Genomic DNA, 26,163 nt, shown 5'->3' with positions numbered 1-26,163 from the left:
CATCAGCCATACATTGACAAAACCACCCCCTCTACCCCTCTTTTCGGTATATCCAGGGATGGCAATTCCACCACTCCCTTGGGCAGCCTGTTTCCATGTTTGATAACCCTTTTGGTGACATTTTTTTCCCTAATATCCAAGCTAAACTTCCCCTGGCACAACTTTGAGGCCGTTTCTTCTTGTCCCTAATTATCAACGAAGATGCACTACTACTAATGTTACTGTAAAACGCATCGCGATGAACTGCTTCCACACAAAACGCTGCTGCTCAGGTGAGCCCAGGAAAGCGCCAGCAGCCCCCTCTGCCCTTCACGCGGGGCCGGTGGCAAACCTGAAGCCGTCCTTCCCTCCCGTGGCCGCCCCTACGGCCCGTGCTACGCTACCGAGAAACGGTCGGTGACGGGGCTTATTGCCCGCTGAAGGGCTGGTGGCCCCTCAGGGCCGGCCGGGTGCCTGAGGCACGCGGCGGTGATCTGCCCCAACAGCCCCTCCGCGAGCCGGCGGTTGGGCCTGCTGCCCCGCGCGCGCGCTATACCCCCCCTCCCCCCCCCCCCAGCCTTCAACGCGCGCCGGGCGCTGACGTCACAGCGTCGCGAGGCCGCCTCCAGTCCGGAGCCAGGCGGCGGCCGGCGCCCGCGCACTGGGTCCCGCCGCGCCGTTCCGTTCCCCGCCGCACGCCGGCGGCCGGGCTCTCGCGAGAGCTGGGAGCCGGCTCGGTTCCTGGTTGGTGGGCGCCCGCCGGGAAAGCCGGGGCGGCAGTGGGGACGGGCCTCCGCCGGCGACCGCTTACTGGGCTCAGCGCGCTGCTTACCCTCCGAGCAGCCCCCCCCCCCCCGCCCCTCGCGCACACACACACACACACACCGGGCGGCCGCCTCCTCCCCCTCAGCGCGCAGCCAGCCGGGCCCGGGCCCGGGCGCCGGCGGAGCATTGTCTGCGGCGGGGATCATGTCCGCCGGGCAGCAGGCGCTGCCGCCGCCGCCGCCGCAACCGGACGAGCCGCCCGCGCCGCCGCCGAGCGCCAACAGCAGCGAGGCCGCGGGGACGGCTCCTTCCGCCGCCGGCGACGTCGAGATGGAGGTCAGGCGCTTTCCCCCGGCGGGGACCCCACACGCACAGCCCCCCGTCTTCCCTCTCCCCAGCTCCGCGGGGCTGGGCCGCGGAGGCGCTCCCGGCTCCGCGGCGGCAGGTGCCCGCCATGAGGGACGGCGCCGGTGGGGCGTCCCCGGGCCGCGTGGGGCCGCGGGAGACAATGGAGGGGCGGGCGCGGGGCCGTGCCGTGTTCCTGGGGCTCTGAAGGGAGGGAGGGAGGGAGGGAAGGAGGGCGGCGGGGCCGGGGAACGGCCCGGTGGCGGAGAAGGGGGGTCTCCATCCTTCTGCTCCCCCTCTCGCCCTCCCTCCCCTCACCCGCCACCGCACACGAGCCCTGGGCGCCGTGTTCGTCCGCGGGGACAAGGGGAGGCCTCGCCGCCAGGTCACTCTTACTTTTTCGAAGCGGGGTGACGGGAGGGCAGGGGGAGCACCCCTCGCCTCCTCCCGCTGTGGAGGGGGGGTTCCGCCGGCTGTCCCGCACACGGGAGAGATCTCGGTGGGCTCGTTACCCGCTCCTCGCAAGTGGCCTTTCTCCCCTCTCCTTCCTGGGAAGCCTTCCCATCGTTTGCGCTTCCTGCTTCAGCGATAAGCATGTCCGTATTCTAAAAAGCAGCAACGTTTTCTCTCCACTAAAGCCGTTCAAAACTTTTTCCCCCCCTCCCTGGGTGGGAGGTTGTTCGGAGGGGTGTTGTTTTTGGTTTTTTGGGGGTTTTCTTGGCAACAGGTGCTTATTCCAGAAATTTCAAGGGGTTTGAGTGATAGCCCGGAGATGCAATTTTTTTATCGCAGCATTGTTTCTTTAACGATACGAGGGAACTGGTTGGTCCTGCTTTCAGCGCTGGGTGTTTTGTGCTCTGAGTCATCCTGTACAGTCCAACCTACTTGATCTAAATAAATTTGCAAATGCCATGTTTGGGGGATGAGCAAGTAGCCAAAGCACTGTGGGTAATAAGTCCTGCTCGAACCTGCAAAAACAGGGCAATTCCGGGCCAGGGCTAAGCGCATGGAGGCTGTGAAACGCGTGCTCTTGAGGCACCCGTGTGCCAGGGCTCTCTCTGGGCTTGCCAAGTTAGTTCCTTTTCGCGTGCAGAAGGGATTTCCTTGCATAAAGTGACATTTCAGTTGAAATAGCTTCTCGATCGTCCTGAATGGTCTAAGAGACCGCTTTTCTTGCTCTCCGGCTAAATTGCGAGATTTTTGTCATCTTTATTGCACGTGACGGGATCAGGTGGCGCGCTGCTGCGTTTCTCCGTTTCACACGTTAAGCACTGCAGGAGAAACATGAATTTCCTACAGAAGTTCCTATGCTTGTGCTCACTGGTAGGTCGGTGTTCGCTAATTCCAGTGGGAAACGAGTAAGAAGATTTGGGTATGAGTTTAGAAAATGTTTAGCCAGAACTTTTTATGCTCAGTTCTTTATAGTTTGACTGGTGAATGAAAGGTTTGTGGCGGGATTCTTCGGTTTCCACACGCCTTACCTGCCAGAGTTTTGTGAGGAACCACCCGCCCACAAACATCCCGTGTTTTGCCTGTCTTTGTTTCAGGTTGTTTCTTTCCTGTTCCTTTGTTCTACGTTAGCCCAGTTCTTAGTGGCTCAGTTAAGCAGATGGTTAATAATGATTTTGAAGGCATCTCATTTGTTTCCTTTTCTTACTCTTTCAAGAATTATTTTGTAATATATTGCCTTAAAGTGGTTTACCAGGGAAGGATCTTGCTATTGTTTTTGGATTTAAGAACAGAAGATGAAATTAAATATGGGAGGTGATGGGGAAGAAGTTAACCTAATAACAGGAGAGACAAGGATAAAAAAGCCCATATCAAGAATAATTGAAGGCAGTATGTCAAGGATTTGACAGGAAGGGGATGAAGGAGGGGTGCCCCCTCCCAACCAATGTGTTTTCTCTGCTAGTAGTGGTACCATTGGTACCATAACAGCAATTAGTTGATTTAGTAAGCTAAATAGAAGAAAAATGCAGAGTTTGTCTAAATTCCTACTCTGCTTGCAGGACAAAACTGCAGTCCAGGTTCTCATTTAGACTTGCTCCCTTGATACAGAACAATGAGGGATTGGGATAATCTGGAAAAAAGAACAGAACTTGAAACTAGTCTTGCTTTGGGACCGGAACTAGTTCTTTCAGAGAGCTCTCCAGAGCCAGCTTTTAGGAGTGTTTTGGCTCAGCACCCTAGAAGCGTCATGCCGAGCTCCTGGACCACAGCTGTCTCTCTCATTCATATTGATGTGATGCTTTAATGATGAAGCTAAATCGGATTACAGAGATCTAGCTCTGTCCCTCACCCTCTGGCAGGGATCTTTGATCCATCTCCAGGTAATTTTACAGTAAGTAATAGAAAGCTGACTATATCAAAGCAGCAAAAGATGGCTTTGCCATCTGATGTGGATAGATAGTAATTTGAAACAATCTTATTCTCCTTTACATGTGTATCTTCCCTTGCTCAGAAAATAATTTATTTCTAATTCTTTTTCATCTCAGGAATCTTTTGATGATGCATCACCAGGAAAACAAAAAGAAATCCAGGAAGCAGATCCTACATACGAAGAGAAAATGGTATGTATTGTTTGGGACTGTGTACAGCTACCCAGTACTTCTGCAGTTGCTTAAAATAGACTTGAGTTTTCTGCTTGTTTGAAGTCTCTTCATGGGACTTATAAAACTTTGTGTAGTTATTAAAAAATATTGAAGTAACTTGAAGCCAAAAAATATCCAGAAAAAAACTCTCAGACCCCTTTCCTTTTTAGCATTTTGTTCACTGGTCCTCCTCCCTTTCTCCATTTCCATTGCAGTCATTTGTGGGAATAACTGTTAATGTGTTATGCTGTTTCTAGGAAGTATAGTCCTAGGAGCTTTGAGGTGCTCAAGATTTAGCAGAATGATATAGTGGGAAATATTCTAATATCTTAGGGGAAAAAATGTAATAAAAAGTTGTTAAGTTGCCTTTGAAATTATCTGTAGAGTTGCCGTTTCTAGGCAAGGGGGATTATGAAGAGTTAGCATTAACTTTCTGAGTCAGAAATGGAAAGATCCTCTAGGACAGCATCCATAAGTATTTAAATGGCCGCTACCTTACTTTCTCAATATATGGAGTCAGTTGAAGTCTAGGACCTTTTTTGTATCACTATTGAATACAGGAAAATAATTCCAAACTTATTTTTGAACTGCAGGAGTAGCAGTCCTTTGAAGGAAAAGTATGTTAATTTCAATCTGGGGAGGGTAGCAGTAAAAAGAAAGGTTTGGCATATGGATTTGAGTAGGCACTGCATTCATTTTCAGTTGAAATATGCTTTAGTAGGAGAACTTCAAATTAGGCAGGTTTTTCCAAACAGTACAGTTTACGGGTCAAGGTAAATGAAAGCTTTCAAAATTCACAGGAGGCTGGGGAAAGGTTTGCTGTTTAGGACAAGCGCTGACTAAGCCTTGGCCAACTTTTAAATCTTTTTATTTTTTCGAGAATGAAAGGGGTTTTGTTGGCTTTGTCTAACGTTTAATTTGTTCATTGTGAAGCTCTAGTTAGAGTCCTTGAGCTTTTGAAGATGGGTGATGGTGTGCTTCGCAGCTTAGGAGAAAACTTACTATTTTCCTTATTTTTTAGTTTTTATAATATACTGAATGTAAGAGATGGAGTCATCCACTCCTCACCACTTAATCACATTTTCTTTCTCTGTTCCTCCCTATTTTGTTTTCTTCCTGTTCATAATTCCAGTGTCTCTGACTGCTTGTGGAATTTCTTCATAGGAAAGTGAAACTGATTCTCATAATTTGCTGCTTCCTGTGTTGTTTCTTCTTGCCACTGAAAATAACCCAGTTCTCTTCTGCTAGTGTTTCTTTGTGCTACTTCCTGGCAAACTGAAGGAAGTGAACTTGGAGTTGTCTCTTGTAGTCTCTAGACAGGCACGATTTTAAGGAGGAATGTATTTTACTGTTGCAGTAGTCAGAAGATGCACTGCAAAAGAAAACAGTAAAAGTTTCTCTGTTGGTAGAGGGATAGCTCAAGATTGCAGAGTACAGCCTGTTCTCTGTGTCCTGTGTAAAAGATACAGATGTTTGTTAGCCACTTAAAGGAATATCCTTAAGCGCAATGAAAATGAGTCGTGAGGATGTGTGTGCAGTGCCAAAACTTGCAGAAGATTCCTCACTAAAATTTTAGAATGAGGAAACTTTTACACTGCACTTTGTATCTCTTCAACTTCCCTTTTGTACAGCCAATGAAACAATACTTAAAAATAAGGGTCAACAATTTGGATAGCAGTAAGAACTTATGTAGTTTAAACTTCAGAAACTGTTGTGAAGTAAACAAAAAAAACCCTAAAAACCCTATGAAGAATAGACAGGAAAACTTTCATTCAGTGGAAGTCGATTGTAGCTGTGTCAATCAAGTTTAAATTGCAGTTAGAGTGAGTCTGACTTCTCGGGTACATTCAGATCTATTTCTTGGTCTCTTTCTTTAACCCTGTCCTCTGTCTTTTACACAGTGCAGGAACTGCTTGCTTTAAAGAGGAGAACACTCACAGAGCTGGCATTGCTCTTGCAGAACTTTGGAACATATGTTCCTTTTTAGTAAGAAAACTGACTTCCTGTAACTGCAAGTTGCTAAATACCAGGTTATGTTGTGGCAGCTGGCAGAATGTCAGAGTGGTTGCTGTTAAGCTTAGAACTGTTGTCTGTCTTGATTGTCTGTTCTGAAGTCTTGATGTGGCCTTGGGAAGGTGTGTTGGTTCCAGATGAAACCTGTTTCAAAGGAACTGAGCCTTTTAGATGCTAATATTGTCTCCTGTAATCTTTTCTGCACAGCGAAAACAGCGACCCATATCAAAGGGGGCAGCCGGACAAGTTAGACTGAGCATATCTAAGAGGTCTCTGCTGATGAAATAGGTGTTCTGGCTTCTAGCTGTGGGCTCTTCTGCCCCCTCCGCTGCCTTTCATGCCAGCTCTTTTGCTTATCTGACACCACGGTGAGGTGGCGTATCTCACTGAGCAGGCAGGAAACTAGTGTGGCAGAAAATAGTTGTTGCCAGGTTGGTGAGATGAACGAGTTCACTGAAGAATCCTGTGCGTGCTGGGTGGGGGTAAATTTCTGGGAGTGGGACTATCACTTTTGACAGGAGATGGTTCTTAATGGGATTCTGGCCATGTCTAGGGACACTCACGCAATCTTTGTGCCAAAGCCAGATTGCAGCCTTAGCGTAAGTCTGTCTTGCAACTTTGTAAGAATGTTGAATATGTCAGCAACAATTACATTGTTGATCTTAATCATATCTTCTGTCCTATTGTAGGTATGTATATAAAAAATTGTGAATCTATATTGTTTAAAAAGCATTTTTTAGCTTTTTCTTTTGAGTGAATACGTACTGTAACATCTCACGCTTGTTCCACTTAATTTTTCTCGTCAACAGCAAACAGACAGAGCGAACAGATTTGAGTATCTGTTGAAGCAGACTGAGCTGTTTGCTCATTTCATTCAGCCTGCTGCTCAGAAAACTCCAACTTCACCTTTGAAAATGAAGCCTGGACGTCCACGAATAAAGAAGGACGAGAAACAGAATTTACTGTCAGTTGGCGAGTGAGTGATGTCATGTAGGCCAGCTTGTACTGTAATTATGGATTTTATTGTACTTTAGAAGCGTAAGTTAAACTTGCTAGTCTTTTGTCCTATTTCGGTGTGTGTTTTATGCTGTATAATGGTGATTTTTTTTCAACTGCCCACCTGTAAGATGAGGGTTCTTTAAGAATTCTAGGGGTTATAATAATTTTGTGTTGGTGGTAAAGCACTACCATGATTAAAAGTATTCCAGCGTGAAGAAAAGTGGGGAAAGAAAAATAGAGCATTTGTGGCTGTAAATTGTAAGAGTTCACGGAGAACATCAGTGTACTGCATCTTACAGGCAGCTTGAAAAGTAGAAGTCTAGAAATTTGGGTTGCCTTCATTGCTGTGTGCATGGCTAAGTATATCTAGCGTTTGGCAGGTGTTCCAGAACTCTTAAATACAGTGGTGTTCCCTGTCTTGTAGTTAAAGGTCAGTAGTGATGCATGCAATTTATCCCTTTCTAGTCACTTTGCTCTAATATTTGAGCCTGCTAACAACGTGGTCATCTTATCTTCTTAAGAACATAGTGGCTTTAAAGAGTTGAAAAGCAGCATTTCAGTTGATCGGCTAAACAGGAGTTCTTTTGAAGAGTCTTGCTAGAAGCTGCTTTGGGTGTTTGCGTTCTGTACTGAATGACATTAGATTTAATTTTGGAATGGTTTCACGTCTTTTCAGTTTAGCCAAAACTGACTTACTTTCTTGCACGTTTTCAGCTACCGCCATCGTAGAACAGAGCAGGAGGAAGACGAGGAGCTGTTAACAGAAAGCTCCAAGACAACTAATGTCTGCACTCGATTTGAAGAATCTCCATCATGTATGTTTCCTCTTTTTTGTTTGGGTTTTTACCCCCCTCCCCCCATCCTTTTCCTTCAAAATATTGTCTAAAATGAAGATTATTGAAGATTATTTACATCCTTCCCAAGAACAATGAATCAGTTCTGGGGAACAGGAGAAGGAGAAAAAAAAATCCAGCACCAGTCTAATGAGACAGAATGTATTAGCGAGGGCCTGTTTATTTTCTGTGAGGCTACAAAGATAGTCCAGTGAGTCTTGTCCTTTAGAAATCCAGTTGCTATACTTTAATTACTAGGAAAGAGCTAGTTTTAAGTCTGTCATCTTACAAATTTTGCATATGTAACCTATCTTATGATACAATTTAAACCCAACAGCTTCCAGTTCATTTAACAGAGAATTCAGTATTCTGTTGTTCTAACATTAGACTGTGTTCTGATTTGGGGGGTGGTGATAGAGTTCGGATTTCTATGTATTTTGGGTTCTTGCAGAAAACAAAGCTGTAGGAGCTTAGATAATCAGTGTCAGTTAGCAGGCAAAGGATGCTGAAATGCTTTGGTAAGTTTTTACAGATCTTTTAGTCTATTCTTTCATGTCTTTTAGATGTTAAGTGGGGAAAGCTGCGTGATTATCAGGTTCGAGGACTGAACTGGCTCATCTCCTTGTATGAAAATGGCATCAATGGCATCCTAGCAGATGAAATGGTATGCACATAGCCCGTGTTTCTTATACAATACAGTTTTAGTTCGGCTTTATATATATATATGGGTTTTTTAATATCACAAAACGCAATATGTAATTTGCCAAATCGTATTTTTCTTGAAGGTTTTAAGTCACTAATGTTAAAAGTGTCACACGTATCTAAATTTAAATAAACTGTGCAGGCAGTTTTAGAAATAGACGTATGAAAAGAGAAGCCGTCAACCTTTAGAGACATAAAATTTGTTGGAGGGGAGTTGTTTTATAGAATGCTGTGTCCTCTAGTTTTTTTCTCTAAATTGAAGCTGTTTTGTTACAGTATTCTCAAGCTGCCCTTGTGAAGGGAGTGTCATGTATGAAAAGAGTAACAAAAGTGGGAACGCTTCCTGTTGTTGTTAGAGTAAAATGCAGACAGCAGGATTCGAGTGTCCTACGTGGACTGATCTCAGCAGCAAGAGCTACACCAGTGGGGGAGTTTCTGGGAAAAATGGTGCAAAGATAGATGTAGCTAGAGAGCTGTGCTAAAGTTTCTTTCGCAGCATGACCATGAACATTTCATTCTGCATTGACCGTAGTAGCTTCTGCTTCTGTTTTTATTCTTTTTTCCCTGAAAGATGAGGGATGAATGCAGAAGAAATTGTAGTAGTTTGACAAGCAGATATGTTTTTGTCCTCTAAGTGATTTTAGTTGTATCTGTTTTTTGTAAGGAGCAGATAAGGAAAAACAAAAATCTAATTAGATTTCAGTATATTGCATTTCTCATACTTTCTGGTAATTTCTTTTCTGTGTAATAAAACTTCAAGATAAATTAGAGACTAATGAATTTAAGTTATTTTTTAGTAACATGTTTAGTTTTGAAATAGATCAAGGATTTTCTTCAACATATGTACTTATGAACAGAGGAATTATTTTTTTTCTGAGTACAGTTCTAAGTGTAGCAGTCTTGTTTTAACAAAACGACTGGGAAACTTTATAAGTCCTTGGATTTGTGGTATTCCAAAATCCGTCTTGAGCTGAGGAGTTTAAATATTTACTATTAAATATTTTTGGATTAATTCTTAAATTTTAATCCTTTTGAATTTGTTAATGTATTTCACACAGCTTGTAAACGCTTTTCCACATCTTACAGCAGGTGGAATGTCGTTATTTTGAAGACAAAGATTTGAATTTTAGAAGCAAAAATAACTTGCACTGATGGTTTTTTGGGTATTTTAAATCCCATAGGTTTGAGTCATAATCTTTTTGAATTATTTAAATGATACGAATGATCTGGTTTTTGCATTTCTTCCTTGGTTTTGTTTTAAATAAAATTATGTGCTGAATACACTGGGTTTTAAATATTTGTTGAATAAAGAACAGAGCACTTAATTACTTCTAAAGAAGCTCAGTATTTGTTTTTTCTTTGACATATGCAGCCGTTTATGTTTGGCTTTCTTCTCACAAGAAGTGAAATCATGTTGTGGCCTGTAAAAGCCTCCTCACAGAGTTCTTAATTTATTCACTTTATTTCAAGTTTAAGAGAATGCATATGTCCAGTTTGTAAAGTTTGTTGACCTCTGTATAAATAATCTGAGTACACCTTAGTCTACAAAACAATTTTTCATGAAATAATGTTTTCTTGCACTTCTAAGAATGTGTCTTATTTGAACTGTAAGGCCAAATTCTAACTTCTTAATCCAAGGTTTGACAATTTTACTTTTACTACTGTTCTTTCATTAAACGCGGGAAGCTGTACAAGCTTTTCCTAACCAAGATTTTGATGCCTTTTGTGGGTAGCACTGTCTTTAATATATCTCACTCATTTGTTCAGGCTAGCCGTGTCTTCCGTGTTGTACTCGGAGCTCACTCTTGGGTTTCTTAAAGCTGTTTCCTGAGAGAGATTTGTTTTCTGACACATTAACATCTCTTACAGGGTCTTGGGAAGACACTGCAAACAATTTCTCTTCTTGGGTATATGAAACACTACAGAAATATTCCTGGTCCTCATATGGTGTTAGTTCCTAAGTCCACTCTACATAACTGGATGAATGAATTCAAGAGATGGGTACCTACACTTCGAGCAGTTTGTTTGATAGGTGACAAAGACCAGCGAGTAAGTTTTCTTGTGGTGGTTTTTCTGGTGTAAATCCAGCATGTGATCTTGTTGTCCTTTACCTTTCATTGACAAGGAAGGATATTACTTGGATCTGTAGTGGTTAAACAGTAAGGCCAACAAGCGCTACCTACTTAAAACAGAACCAGCTTAGAATTCACATGTATGTTGCCCAGCTATTGCTTCATCACTTCACACTCATGATTTCTTGACCAAAGGTTTTCTCTCTCCTTTGGTGAAGACAATACACCGTTAGACCAGCAAAACCCAGTAAATCTTGAAATAGGAAAATAAAAGGTTTCACATAAAGTGCTGTCATTTGTATGACTGTATAAATCTGTAAAAAAGTAATTTGTTTTCTGCTCTGTGTAGTACAGTACGTTGTAGTGGCTGTAATAGCAGTTCTTAAGAGGATTATGGGGTGTCACTTTGTCAGTTTAATGTTGGACGGGGCAAGGTGGGTGGGTTGTTGAAAGTGTTATGCAAAATGGATTTTATTCGCCTTGAATTTTGTCAATTAAAAGAGAAAATATTGTTCAGCCTCTTATGGCCTTACTATTTCAATCATTCTCTCTTTGTTACTTAAGTATCAGTTCTTTGCTAGTTTGGGTTTTTTTAGCACAGCAAAGAAAAATTAAAAAACACGGAATATGGTGACGCCTCTTTAGATTTATCAACTGGAGTTACCCATTTATTTATGGAAGGAAGAGTTATTACTGGTGCCATTAAACTTCTGCTTTCATCAGCAGATTTTTTTTTAAGGGCATCTAGCTCTATTTTTAGTTTGTTGGGTTAGAAAATATAAAAATATTGATGAAACTTTAAGTAGTTCTGGAGGTCATTGGTCTATATAGGTCTTGATATATTGTGATTTTGTTAGTGCATCTTTTTTGAATCCAAAAGTTCTTAATCTTTTTTCAGTATATTTTTTTGCTTGTATGAGTTAAGTTCTTGACATTTATGCATCTCTATTTTGAATTCTAATTACTGTGTCTGCTTTTAACCTTGGATGTCGGTGTTCTAGAAATTGTTCGCTTAGCCAAATAAATATTCAAAACCTACTGTTTTCTAAACTTAAAAATTAAAAAAAAACAAACCAAAGCAAACCTAGAAAAAATTAATTTTGAGTCCTGATCTTACAGTTCAGCTGTTGAAAACCTCATGTGTGTAGGCAGTCATGGTTTCCGAAGCCAGAAATTAGAGCCGAAATCCTTCCTCTGCTCTACCCAAATGGTTTTAGGCAGCTTCAGGACTGACAAAATTGTCAAGCTTTACAATGGTTGTGTGTTGTATTGCCTCTATAATGAATTTTATCTTTTCTTTCAAATTTATTAGCAACATAGTTTTAAAATTTTAACAGCAGTAGTGTGTTCTTTTTGTTTAAGATCTGACAAAGCCTCCAGTAACTAACTGTTACCTTGTTGTCTAGGCTGCCTTTGTCAGAGATGTGTTGTTGCCTGGAGAATGGGATGTCTGCGTAACATCATATGAAATGCTTATCAAAGAGAAGTCAGTGTTCAAAAAGTTTAACTGGAGATACCTAGTTATAGATGAAGCCCACAGGATTAAAAATGAAAAATCAAAGGTAATTTATACTTTAATTGAAAAAAAGAGATTTGCGTGGGTTATGAGATGGTAGTGTGGGGACTAGTAATATTTTTATATCTGCTTATGTCTCAACATCCTTCAGTTATCAGAAATTGTGAGGGAATTCAAGACTACAAATCGACTACTGTTAACTGGAACGCCACTTCAGAACAACTTACATGAACTCTGGGCGCTTCTTAACTTCCTTTTGCCAGATGTCTTTAACTCATCTGAAGTAAGTCTTCATTTCTGCTAATCAAATTAAATAAACTCTTCTGGTTTTCCAAATATGAAAATAGGCCTGAATATGTATAGTTAGGAGTATTAGTTACCGATAATGATAGATTGACAGTTAGAAGTGTTTCCAGAATTGTGAAGTATAGTAGGGTAGACTACTTTTCTCAGCTTGGCCATTTTTAAGGGCTGTTGTGAGCTTAGCAGATGTAAGAGTTATTTAAAATCACAATGTGAAAATGATCTCTACTGCATTTCAAAATAGATTTAAACATTCTGATGGCTAAACCAACTAATATTGTTAATACATTCAAGTTAAATTATTGTTTATCTTAAGACTTCTTTCCTGTGAGTTGGGAGATACTACATAATGAGGAATAGACTTCACAAAGTGAAGCATATGCTTAACTGTTTTGATGCACTGGGAGTGTAACATCTGTAGAGAAGGAAGCCTTGTGGTGCATTACACCAAAATTCTAATTTTTCCTTTTCATTTTTCATCAAATGCTTCTTCCAGATGGAATTTTTCCAAAAGGACTCGTATTTTGATTGTTTGGGGTTTTTTTCCCCTCCTTCCAATAGTATGGAGGTTTTGGGTTGTTTTTTGGGGGGGAATATGCTGTGCTATAGAGCTTTCCATAAAAATAGACCAAAGAGGGTAATTTGTTCTTTTATTTACTGCCTACGTAAGAGAATCATTTGAGTTGTATTTATTCACCATTGTAATGGCATCGCACCTTGGAAGGAAACCTCTTACATACCAATTATTTTGTTGATACAGGACTTTGATTCGTGGTTTGATACAAATAACTGTCTCGGGGATCAAAAGTTGGTGGAACGTCTCCATATGGTAAGTCGTTCTGTTTTTTGCATGTGTGTTGCTTTTACCTAAGTTAGGTTCTAAATAATTCTTCCAATGCTTCCTGAAGAATTGGACAGAATATTAGGGTAAAATAGCTTATTCCAGAAACTATGGTAGAATTTCAGAATAGGTTTGTGAAGCTCAGAAGATGATCTGTTTCTTGAAAAAGAAATTGTTTTGGAGGGGGAGAAGGGTTGATAGTTCTGGCTTTCAGGGTTCTGAAATACTTACATTAAAAATATTGACTATGAAGAGACTTTAAATATTTCAGTCCAGCAAAATTAAAAAAGAATCAGGGGGCATAGAACTATCTGAAAGATTACTTTTTTTTGCCTAATTTTTGAGCCTTCCAAAGACAGCGCATGTATATTCCCGTGTATAATAACCTGTCCATATAGATTGCTTTTTCAGATGATCTGGAATAGATCTGGTGTTTGAGCATTTATGATAGAGAATATCTGCACGGCTTTTGTCTGTTGACCTGTTCAGTGTTTCAGTTTCCCAAATACGTTTAACGATGCAATCTCTTTCAGGTGCTACGACCATTCCTTCTACGTCGCATTAAGGCTGATGTAGAGAAAAGCTTGCCTCCAAAGAAGGAGGTTAAAATTTATGTGGGTCTCAGCAAAATGCAACGAGAATGGTAATTCACGTACTTGATTGCTGTGGTTAAGGCTCAGAATGAACGTGCTGCTTGTGACTTGATTATTGTGTGGAACTTAATTCCTTCCGGTGTCCTCCCAACTCGTATATGTTTCCTTGTGATGCTGTCGTGATGACAAAACCATGTGTATCAGGGAGAGTTACCTGATTAAATGGGGGGGGGGGAGCTTTTGACTACGCTTACCATTTAAAGAAAGGCCAACTTTGTTTTAGAGTTACAAAAGTTTCTTCTTTCTTTGATGTAGGTATACACGAATCTTAATGAAGGATATAGATATATTGAATTCAGCTGGCAAGCTGGACAAAATGAGGCTGTTGAATATCCTCATGCAGCTGCGAAAATGCTGCAATCATCCCTATCTCTTCGATGGAGCGGAACCTGGTCCACCTTACACAACAGATATGCATTTGGTCACCAACAGTGGCAAAATGGTAGTATTGGACAAATTGCTACCTAAGTTGAAAGAACAAGGTATGCGTTTCGTTGGTGGTGTTTGGGAGTTGTTTGGTTCAAGGATAAAAATGAAAGTCAGTGCTACTTAACGTTTCCACGTATCCTGAGCAAAAACCAGCACACTTTAGCCAGGAGTAATGTTGGCTTCTAGCATGACGCCAGCTCGTCAAGCACTGTATTGTAAATAGCTGATACAAAAACAATTGGTGAAGTGCCTTTGTGCCTTCATAAATAATTGCATCAATAGTCCATTATGGCTTTTTGTGATGGTGAGGCGTTTTGATTTGTTTGGGTTATTTTGGTTGTTTTTTTTTTTTTTTTTTCCCCAGCTAAATCAAGCCCAGAGAAACATCAGTTGGTCTGGGCTTTAAATTTTCTTTCTTAGCGTTATTATGTTTGAAACATAATCATGTGGCGTTTTAGCCACTCCTTTGATTTGCCATGAAATACCATTTCAGTTTCAAAGTCTTCACATAGGCTTAAAGTCAAACCCTTTGTGAAATGTTGGTCTTTCTTGCTGGATATGAGTTTGAGTAGCACCTGATTTTTTTCGGTGGCAACCAAAAGTGGGGGAACGCTCAGTAGTTCTAAAGTTATTTGATAGTGGGGACAGAATGCTGGAATACATTACTGTAAAGCTCAGTTGCTAAACAAAAGAGAGGTCATCATTAGATCTTGAGTCCAAAGGACAAAAAAATCGTACTAGGAGAATATCGGGGGAAGTGGAAGCTTTGTGTAATATTCTATGTTTTACTCAAATCTCTCAAGTAGGTTGGAAGTGGTTGTGTGTATGTGCATAAATTACTGTACATTTACAGGTTTTGGAGGTTGTTCTTGGCAGGTAAGTAAACTGACAAATCTTTTAGAAGAACTTACTTATTTCTAGCTATCTTAAATCCAAACCAAATACTTCAAAAATTTCATACTTTGTACTCCTTGATGTTTTTATATTTGTGTTACCATCTTACTCTGCAGTGCCTGGGAACATTTTGATAAGGAGTACAACAGAAAACAAAAGCAGAAAGGCAGCCACTAACACACAGTAAGGCAAGCAAGCCCCATGGCAAGCATAGGAGCCTGCCAATTAGTAGCTACGGAGGTAGAGCAGCCGTGAATTTGATCTAGCACACTCCAGTCACATCTGTCAACCCTTTGAGCCCCACGTTGGACACCAAAAAGGACTGTTGTGGTTCAACCCCAGTAGGCAGCGAAGCCCCACACAGCTGCTCTGCTGGCAGCGGCTGCAGCCCTGCATCATATATTGGATTCTGAAATTCTAACTACTTATCTTCGTAGCACGCAGAACTGCCCTCCTTCCCTTTCTGGTAAAGCAAACTTGGAGAGTTTGGTAAATCTTAAGTTTTTTGCGAAAGCATAAGGAAGCTTTTTACCCAAACAGGTTCAAGAGTCTTAATCTTCAGTCAGATGACCAGAGTCCTAGACATCTTGGAAGATTACTGTATGTGGCGAAATTATGAGTATTGTAGACTGGATGGACAAACACCACACGATGAGAGACAGGTATTTAAAATTTTAAGTATTATTTCACTTAAGTAAAGATAGTACTCGTGAAACATTTGGTTCAACTAATATGTTCCTTTTATTTATTTAGGCGTCTATTAATGCATATAACGAACCTGGTAGCTCAAAATTTGTGTTCATGTTGAGTACACGGGCAGGAGGTCTTGGAATCAATTTGGCTACTGCTGATGTTGTGATTCTGTACGATTCAGACTGGAATCCCCAAGTAGATCTCCAAGCTATGGTAAGAATCCAGATGGCAATTACGTGTTGGGTTTCCGTCTTCTCTTTCTCACAGAACCTCCCTAGAAATGCGTACCTGGCACGATACAGTATTTCCAAAATAAATTGGTATTTTTCTTGATTTAGGACAGGTATAGTACTTTTAAAACTGATCTTCAGTTCCAGTGCAGCTTCCGTTGTGTGGAACCTTTAGTCGCAGTTGGGCTATGCAATGATTTATGCAGTGGGAAATGCTGAGTGCATGCTACAGTACTCTTAGCAGTATTTAATGAGAATAGCCTATTTTGGTTTGGTGGTTTGTTGTTTTTTTTTTTTTTTTTTAAAAAAAAGATCTAGCATGCTATGTGTTAATCGCAAAACTATAACTATATAACTATAAAACTATATAACTAAAACTTCTGTGGGGAGTGGAGGTGAATGCATTTACACTGTGTTCTCTGATACTTTGGAAGTGAGACAAAGAAAAGCTGAATTAAACTTTTCAAAACCTGCTTTTATGGTGGTGCTAAGTGAGCAAGCTCCTTTCAGCAACCATCTTTAATTTTTTTTTGAAGTAGATTTGCATGCATCTTGCAACATCAGGAGTAGTGTTAAGAACACTACTGACCACATAAGAAAGTAAAGCTATTTAAAAAATACTGGTGGTTTTTGAAAAAACGAGGCCTTTCAGTGACAAATCTTGTAAATTTATTTTTAATTATTTCAGTTAAGATACAGGTTCTCAAGTAGTCTAGCAAAAATTAGTTCAAAAGAATGACGGACTCGCTTTCTGGAAGCTAAAGCGAGATAGTTCCAGCTACCACTAAAGGTGTGTGGTCAGAATACTCATTCTCACAGGGGTTAATGATTTGCCAGTCAGGCGAGGTGGTGCATTGTATTTTTTTCTTCAAAAATATTCATGGCACAACTGAACAATTTTGTGAAAGGTGGCTCTTGGTCAGTACAGAGATAATTTCTGAAATACTTTGATTTTACAGAAGGTTACATCAGGTCAGGAGCATCCAGTTTTCTCCCCTTTGTGATTTAACAAAAAAAAAAAAAACCCAAACCCACACTACTTTCAGGCATGACATTGGGCAGTCAGTCGTGTTAACTGGCTGTCTATAAGCATTTAACTAACCTGTGCTATTCTGTTTTGTAAATTAGTATGTAGAAATTAATGAAGATCGAAGACTAATGATATAGTCATGCTGGAAACCAACTACTGAATATTTTTGTTACTTGTTTGTTTGTTTTTTGCCTAGGATCGAGCACACAGAATTGGCCAAACAAAGACTGTCCGAGTGTTCAGGTTTATCACAGACAATACAGTGGAAGAAAGAATAGTGGAACGTGCAGAAATGAAACTCCGGCTAGATTCCATAGTCATTCAGCAAGGCAAGTGGATGAAGGCAATTTTTTTGTATATATGATGTGATTCTCTTTTTTTTTTTTTTCACAACTTGTAAACTGTGGTGAAATCAACGAATAAGAATTAATGGGAATGTTGCTTTTGCCTCAACTGAACTCTGAACGTAGAGTGCAAGGGCCTGCTCCACTTGAAAATTTATTTTACTTTAAGGGTAGGCTCTTCCTCACTAACTTTTTGATTACCTTCCCGGTGATACATACGTACAAGTGGATATAGTCAGATTTTTATTCTTTTTTCATTTTAAAGCAGTCGACTTCTCCTTTGAACTGGAGAAATTCGTGCCTTGCCTTTGTTTAGTGGGTGGGGAGAACTGATGACAATGTGACCTTCTTGGTTGACTTGACTGGAATCAGTAACCTTATTCTGAAAAATAGGACTCAATAAGGTTTAGTCTGGAAATCGTGAAAATGCAGAATAACAAAGCTTATCCGGAAGACCTCACATCCAAAATGATGTTTGTTGAACACAATTCATGTATCATAAAGCACATGTATGCGGTCCCTGGGTAGATTTTGCTGGATTTGGGGTTTTTTTCCTCTCCCCCCCCCGGCCCTGCCCCGCCCGCTTCATTTGGAATTTCCTTTACTGAGAGAAAAGGATATAGTTTTAATTTAGGAATGTAAGGTGGAGACAAATCATGTATTGCTCCTTCCATTATGTAAGCTCTTTAGTTAGTTGCTATCCTCCAATGCTTTTCTCTTCAGGAAGGCTGGTGGATCAAAACCTGAATAAACTTGGGAAGGATGAGATGCTGCAAATGATCAGACATGGAGCAACGCACGTGTTTGCCTCAAAGGAGAGTGAGATTACAGATGAAGATATTGATCACATTTTGGAAAGAGGTGCAAAGAAGGTGAGAGAGAAAGTTTCAAAAAAAAATGGAAGCCCAGCTGTAGAGTTCAGTTTGATGGCATAGATAGTATATCCCTGAACGATAACTTGATTGTAAGCTGGAGAGAACGGGGGGTTTGCTGTTGAGGGTTTTCATATTGGCCAATTGTTTGGTTTTTCTGCTGTTGTAAATGAGATTTTTTCATAATGAAGTATCTCTCAAAATTGCTATTCTTCTTCCAAGACTGCTGAAATGAACGAAAAACTTTCAAAGATGGGTGAAAGCTCGCTTAGGAACTTCACAATGGATACGGAGTCCAGCGTGTATAATTTCGAAGGGGAAGACTACAGGGAAAAACAGAAGGTAACGCTTAACTCTCTTTTGGAGGAAAGCACTAAGTTTTATGATTGAATAACATTTATTTAAGAAGCGTTGGTTAAAATACAATATAATGCATGAAAATAGCTTACACGTTTTATGACTTATTTAATGAAGTAGATTTAAACCTCGTTTTATATAAAACTTGTAGCTGGTCCGAATGTTTTGCAAGGCTTAGTCTTAATATTTTTTGGGGTGGTGGGGTTTGTTTTTATAGATGGCATTTACAGAGTGGATCGAACCACCTAAACGAGAAAGAAAAGCCAATTATGCTGTGGATGCTTACTTCAGAGAGGCTCTTCGAGTCAGTGAGCCAAAAGCACCCAAGGTGAGTTGACCGATTTAAGAAAACAAATTGTTCGAATGTGCATGATAAATGGTTAAAGCTGAAAGCAAGAAATAGGTCTTTATTCATAAAAAGTGCTCTATTCACTTTTGTAAATTGGGGAAGGCAATTTAAATTTAGAAAAATCCAAAGGATTTGAGACAAACTTCTGTGAGAAAAACGTAAGAGCAGGATGCAACTTGTAAGGTATTAGGAAGGTGAGACCAAGGTGTTTCTTATTTTACTTTTATTTAAGCAGCTGGGGATTTTCCTTACCTGTGGGATATTTCCTTATTGCTGCTCGGAACACCTGAACTTTGTTGAAGGGGATACGTGTGACACTTTCCCCAGCCGCCGTCTCCTGCCAAAAGACCTTCTCTCCTTTTCTCAGAGGTCTTTAGCTTTTAGAATTCCTCATGGTTACAGTTGTCTCTGCCACGCTGTGGCCTTTGTTCCTTTTTTTTTTCCCCCGTTAAGAATGCGTTTTTGTAACAATAAAGGTTTGGGTTTTTTTCTCATAAACTTCAATTGGTTATTACAAGCAAACAGATTCTGAATGTGAAAAGGAGTCAAATACAAAATACAAACTCTGTATGTATTTCAGGCACCACGGCCTCCAAAGCAGCCAAACGTACAGGACTTCCAGTTCTTTCCTCCGCGCCTGTTCGAACTATTGGAAAAAGAGATTCTCTACTACAGGAAAACAATTGGGTACAAGGTAATTGAAGACTTCACGCTTTGCAACAGTTTACTGCAACATCAGGAGAATATGTACTACTTCTGCCTTTCTCACGCTAATTTAAATGAAAGAATAGCACGTTGCGCTGAACAGATGATTAGGTTATATTGACAGCCAAGCGACAATTAGCAATTATCCGTGAAAAATTAATCAAATTTTACAAAATGCAAAACTTTCCAGGTACCTCGTAATCCTGATTTGCCAAATGCAGCCCAAGCACAAAAGGAAGAGCAGCTTAAGATTGATGAGGCTGAACCTCTTAATGATGAAGAACTAGAAGAAAAAGAGAAGCTTCTAACGCAGGTATAGTCGGGTCTTTAGCAGGACTGAAGTCACCTGAAACTTGCTTTGTGTTTTACAGTGTTATAGGAACATTTTTGTGGTCATTTAGTCACACGTGCCATAGTTAACACAGCTGCACATTTTGATTCCAACTGAAAAGAGGTTTAACGCTAAGTTCGTCGTGGGCCTGGGTACCTTTGAAGACCATGCACCAAATCAGCGTACTCGGGGTCTACTGAATCTCATTTTTGTTCTGTGTATTTTAAGCCTGAGACTAAGAACGAGCCCAGCGTCAGCGTCCGGCTTTCCAAGTTTGCGTGGACTGCAGGCTGTGAGGTCTTTCCTCAGCTGTGGGACCTCGCAGACTAGCTGCAGAGCCGAGTGGGCTCCTTTCCGCAGTATTTAAAGCAGATCTGCTGCCAACCTGTCACTCCCATGTGGAAGCGGATCCTGCAGGGTGAACAGGCAGTTTTCCTAAACTGAGGATATGAGCAGAATAGGTTTATAATTAGGTAGCATGTACATTTAAATAAATTAAATCAGGTTGCTGCCGTTATGCCTTATTTGGGTATTACATTTTATTGATGTATTGTTTGGGGGGGGGGGGATTAGAGGACAAGATCTGGTGCTGGAGAGTGACCTGGGAAAGTGGCTGATGGCATCTGTGAGACACTTAGTGGGCCTTTTTGACAAAACAAAAGCATCATAGAGACTATTGCTTCACTTGAGAGATTTTTCTTCTTAAAAAGTGATCCCATGCTCTCTTTCAGAGAATATTTGTTAGAGGCATTAATTTATGAGCTGAACACTCTTTTATCCCAAACTAGTAGGTATTTAGAGAACCAGTGCTAATCACCGTTTAACTGGAGAGACTACAGTGACTGCAGGATGAAAACAGGTTTTATACTAAGATTAGACTGCAGGGAAAGCAGAGGTTTAATATTGTTGGAATGATGGAAGTCTTACAGGCCTTTTTTTAAAGAAATCTGTTGAAATGCATTTGGAGAGAGACAAATCCTAAATTTCTGTGCAATGTTTCCTTTTAATTGCTATATAGGGATTCACTAACTGGAATAAGAGAGATTTTAACCAGTTCATCAAAGCTAACGAGAAGTGGGGCCGTGATGACATTGAAAATATAGCACGAGAAGTAGAAGGAAAAACCCCAGAGGAAGTCATCGAGTATTCAGGTAACTCACTTGCTAAGCACTCAGCTCCGCGAGGGCATCTCTAGCGCTGCTTTCCTGGTTTAACTGCCTGTGAACATGGTAACCTCTTACCTCCGAGAATTTCTTACACGGCTCTTCAGTTGTACTGATGGATTTGGGATCTACTGATCCAGGTGTTACCATGTTTAGCCCTTGCATAATTTAAGCTGTACTAAAATGTGCACATAAACTGTTACTGACCCACTTTAACATCCTAAATCTACCCTAGTCTTCAATTCTTGTCCATTTTGGCAAAAGGAAATGCTGAGAAACAATGCTTAGCTGAAGTTCTACTTTTCCTTGTATTCACTAAGCAGTAGTTTTCTTGAATCTTTTCACTTTTATTACCTCATCAAGAGTGGGAAACATTAAGCATTTTGTGTCGGAATATATAATGGCCGTTGGATTTTTGTAACCTGAAGTCCACTTGGTACTTACCTCTGATGTCTCAGAATTGTTTTCTACTATAGTGCAGCTGCAAGGTCCTAGGGCTAAATTTCTTACAGATGTGAGAAATTCTTTTAAAAGGCTCTTTTATTTAAACACCTAATTGTCGTTTAGGCACTTGCTCTTGCCTTTGGCCACTCGGTTACCCTCCCGCTTCCCTCTGTAAAAATGTATTGCTGTTACATCAGTTGCCATTTTAAGAAGGTTTTTTTCTTTGCGAAGGAGCCTGGTTAACAAAAACCTTTCTGGCCTGTATCGCTCCTCATTTAAACTGAGGCCTCCTCTATCTAACCCCTTCAAATAGCGTTTGTAATACTGCGACACACGATATGGGAAGGGAAGGTTCCTTATCAGGTAAAGGCACGCCTGTTTTTATACGGCAGTAACTTTGGTAAAAGGAAGTAACACCTTTTCTTTTTTTTTTAAAGTACAAAGCCCCTAACTTTTGAAACGCATGATAAGAAACTAATCGATTGTTCTTTTCTTAGCCGTATTCTGGGAAAGATGCAATGAACTCCAAGACATAGAGAAGATCATGGCTCAGATAGAAAGAGGAGAAGCCAGAATTCAGAGACGAATCAGCATAAAAAAAGCACTTGATACAAAGGTATCTTTGCTGTGTTTCTCGCTTCTTTTATTTCCCTGTGCCGGCGAGGTGAGATGCGGGATTCTCTGTCTAGCCAGAGTAACTCATGTGTGAAGATATGCTGGGCATGGTATTTGCCTCGTTTACATATTCCTCAGCAGTTGCTGCCTATAGCTTTTCCATTCTATAGATATGCTGTTCTGGCTGATAGCTAAGAGGATGACTCTAGGCATGGCCTAACCTGTTGTTTGTAACACTCATCGTTATCATAGGATAAACAGCTCACAGTGCTGTACAACACACTCCCACTAAATACATGCTTTTTGAAGAAGCGGAATTTCTATTGGACCCATGTAACTGAAAATGCTCTCTCTATATATATATATATACACACACATACATATACGTGTGTATGTTTAGGGCATTTAAAAAGGGAAGACTTACCAAGCAGAGGTGGCTTTCGTCTTGGTCTGTTTCACCAACAGGGTTTGGTAATGAACAGATTGGTAGTAAATTAAGACAGTGGATCAGAATTTCCCCCCCGCTTCAGGTTCGACAAGTTAGCGAAGCCAGGGGAAGAACAGCATCTGACTCAACCAGAATGCAGCTGGACTGTGTGCTACAGACTCACATACCATGTTACTCTAATTTTGACCATTCCTCAGGATTTGGATCTTAAAAAGGATCATTGCGTCTTTACGCCTGGCAGATCTTGGCTATTTTCAAACGTAGAGACAGGTCGGAAGTCTGCAGCTAATGAAAAGATGACAGACAAAGCTGTCTGTTGTCTAAACTGGGATTTACCAGTTTAGATGGCATTGGTAAATGCATCATCTAGAACCCACACGTTCACGTGCGGGGTCTCTAGCACCAGTGATCCTAGAAGGTTTAGTTTTTTTAACTTGGTATTTTTCATTTGCCTGTCTTCATGGGATGCATTGCTCTCATACAAAACAGTTCCATGCTAATTCTAAACTATTGCTTAGTTTCATATGATCTTACTTGTTTTGTTTAGATTGGCAGATACAAAGCCCCTTTCCACCAGCTAAGAATATCATATGGTACTAATAAAGGGAAGAATTACACTGAAGAGGAGGATCGCTTTCTCATCTGTATGCTTCACAAGCTGGGATTTGATAAAGAAAATGTCTATGATGAATTAAGACAGTGTATCCGAAACTCCCCTCAGTTCCGATTTGACTGGTTTCTCAAGTCCAGAACTGCAATGGTATGTATTCATCTGGTTTGCGTTTTGTTTGTGAATGCCTATGACAGCACAGTTACACACCAGGCTCATTAAACAGCTGCTGAAGTGCTGCGCGTGCGGACAATACGTTACATTTTTATAGACTTGCCAGCAACTGTAGTGGATGGCAAATGCAGTAAAGTAAAAAGTCTTAAGGGAGGAGAAACTCAAAATTCCAAGGTACCATTTTTCAAAATCAATATGAATTTGAGTTAAATACAAACACGTTTTAAAAAGCAAACATCGGCGATCACATCCATTCCTGTGAAGCCAGCCAGTAACTCCCCAAAACTGTATCATTCCTTTTTCGCTCTGCCAAGATACAGCAAAAAACTTACCTAGAGGTGTTTCTAATATGATTTTTACGTTAAGTGGCTGTCTGATGTAGTGAGTGAATTTGCTGTGCCGTTTAGGAGCTACAAAGGAGATGCAATACTTTAATCACCCTGATTGAAAGAGAAAACATGGAACTGGAAGAAAAGGAAAAGGCAGAAAAGAAGAAACGCGGACCAAAACCATCTTCGGTAAGATTGAAAATGGCATTTCTGTGGGAAAGCTCATTTGGAGGCAGGGTGCTTTTCTAATTGTCTAGGACATGTGATACCTAAACTTATTTGAAAACAACAAAAAAACTTAAAAGGCAATGTTAAGAGCTGCTTACAGTTCACACTCATTCAGCTAGCACAGTTGTGGATGTCAAGTAACAGAAAATAAGTTTAGGTTCTAAATTGTAGCTCACGTGCTTTGGAGCAGGTAAACTTGTTATGTTTTGGCTCACCGAGTTGGTACGCTCTATAGGCTTACCTTGGCAAAATAAAAGAGATTTTTTTTGCCTTTTGATTAATTTTTATCCCTAAAGAAGTTCTGTGTTTACCACTGGAGGATACATAGGTGACGCACACCATTCATTGCACGTGGAGTATTTCACAGGTCTGTTTACAAGCATTCCTGTGCAGACTCTGCTCTGCCCTCACTTTCCTTGTTGGGAAAGTTCTATACGCTTTACTTCTATACGCTTTCTACCTCTGTGACATGGTACTCTTCCAGAACTGGAGGAATACAAAGCAATGGCTATCCCGAGGAGGATATGCATATTTCCCGTATTACAACATTGGCAATTTATGACATTTTAAAGCTGCTAGAGTGGAAATCATCTCCATCTGCTTTGACTTGAAATGCATTGCTTGCATCCAAACTTTTCGTGTCACGGTAACTTATTGACAAACTTACCTTATAGGCACAGAAGCGCAAAATGGATGGGACTCCTGATGGTCGTGGAAGAAAAAAGAAGCTAAAGCTGTGAATGCAGAATTTTTGTAATCACTAAATTTAAAAAGTAGTTCTTTAATTTACGGGTCTTCATAAGATGTACTGTATAATGCTCAACTATTATGTCATTAAAGGACATCGGGTTCATCTGTTTACTGAACTAGAAACATAGTACTTAATGTAGTTTCACTTTTTTAAATGCAACAGCTGTGCTGAATTTTTTTTACCATTAACACTTGAAGTAATAAATAGTCTTCATTTATTAATAACGCTTCATGTGACTTTTTTCATTAATGTTTCCACTTGAATACATGTTTGTTTAGTCATCCCCCAATTTCTTTTTTTCATCTTAGGGGGTTGTGAACACTTTTTCCATTATGATCAATAGAATCTGTTTTCTGCTTACAAGCCACCACCAGTCAAACCCCATTTCTGGTAATTCTATGGCTCTCACCTTACCTTTATTGAACTTAATTTTACTACACAAATACGCTCAGTTCTTGGACATCAGTGGAAAGGCCAGGATGAGTAACAGTACTTTGCTCTTCAAGAAGTCAAAGGAACTTGGTATGTACAGCAGAGTGAACAGCCAGCCCCCAGCACTACAAGCTGAATTACGGCGGCAGCCCTAGAAGCCATCAGTCTCACTGCTTACACTTAGTGTACCCTCATCAAAAATGCTGAATGCTGTACCTTTCCTTTAAAAGCATCCCTTTTCCCAAAAAAAACCCCACAAACCCAACACCATCAAAACCCCAAACCACAATAAGCCATGTTCGCTTGTTTACAATGACCCTAAGTAAAAACCTTTAGAGGAAGCAGAAGGGAAAGATTTATGAAATAGCTGAGCAACACTTCATTTGTGCTAACAATTCACACTCAAGTGTGAGTATGCAGAAAGTGAAAGGGACTAAACCGTAATCTCCCACATGACATCCTACTACTTACCAAAACCTCATTTCTTTTCAAGTTGAAGTAAAAAACCAAAGTATTTGCTCTAGATGATAAAAGTGTGTTCCCCCAGTGCCATCTAGCAAAATAAGCTACCTTTTAGAAGTATTTTACTGTCTTTTTAGGCTATAATGTCTGTATCAAGCAAAGGAAGACAGGCGATTACCGTACAACACAGGAAAGTGGTCATTAGTATTGTTCTGAAGTACCAGAAGCTTTCTAAGCATGTTAGCTTAGAACTTAGAAACACAGCACTTAATGCCAGCACCTAAGCATTAACGTACTATTTTTCTAGTGGGGGCTTTACAATATAGTTCTAATTTGCACTGATCGCATGTCATGCTCTCCTTACAGATAATTGCAATTACAGCCTTACCTGCGTGAGTCTCCCACCGCTGCCCATATGTCCGAGGTCCTCATTAAAAATCTGAGACAAACTGCTGGTATCACCCATTTAAAAATACACTACCGTCTACTACTTAGCTTCCATTCTAATACTAATGCCTTCTTCCTTCCCCAGCAATAATTATTAAAAAAAAACCAAACCCAAAAACCACAACCAAAAAAAAAACCACCCCCAAAACCAAAGCCAGTTACACAAAAGCTAGACACCATTACATGTAATCAAAACCAACGTCCTTCTAAGCAC

The 26,163-nt window shown here is 40.6% G+C and overlaps 1 protein-coding gene across 2 annotated transcripts; it reads left to right on the top strand.

Moving 5' to 3' along the window:
- Nucleotides 1-746: 746 nt before the first annotated feature.
- Nucleotides 747-24,827, top strand: SMARCA5 (SNF2 related chromatin remodeling ATPase 5). 2 transcript variants are annotated; one of them, XM_074155149.1, is made up of 24 exons: nt 747-1,080; nt 3,585-3,659; nt 6,503-6,669; nt 7,407-7,507; nt 8,089-8,189; nt 10,097-10,276; nt 11,706-11,861; nt 11,967-12,098; nt 12,879-12,947; nt 13,493-13,602; nt 13,868-14,094; nt 15,476-15,597; nt 15,689-15,841; nt 17,085-17,217; nt 17,956-18,104; nt 18,327-18,446; nt 18,679-18,789; nt 19,391-19,504; nt 19,706-19,828; nt 20,865-20,997; nt 21,951-22,069; nt 23,064-23,276; nt 23,708-23,818; nt 24,532-24,827. In XM_074155149.1, exons 1-24 carry the CDS (start codon nt 949-951, stop codon nt 24,595-24,597), a joined length of 3,117 nt encoding a protein of 1,038 aa, XP_074011250.1. In that variant the 5' UTR covers nt 747-948; the 3' UTR covers nt 24,598-24,827. The 2 variants fall into 2 exon arrangements, with proteins under 2 accessions (XP_074011250.1, XP_074011249.1); XM_074155148.1 differs by having other exon boundaries at nt 949-1,080; nt 17,085-17,221; nt 17,960-18,104.
- Nucleotides 24,828-26,163: the final 1,336 nt, after the last annotated feature.

Source organism: Numenius arquata, chromosome 10, assembly GCF_964106895.1.
Source record: "Numenius arquata chromosome 10, bNumArq3.hap1.1, whole genome shotgun sequence".
In the NCBI taxonomy this organism is placed as follows: domain Eukaryota; kingdom Metazoa; phylum Chordata; class Aves; order Charadriiformes; family Scolopacidae; genus Numenius; species Numenius arquata.
The sequence above is the reverse complement of the archived record's forward strand: the minus strand, read 5'-3'. Positions and strand labels throughout refer to the sequence as shown.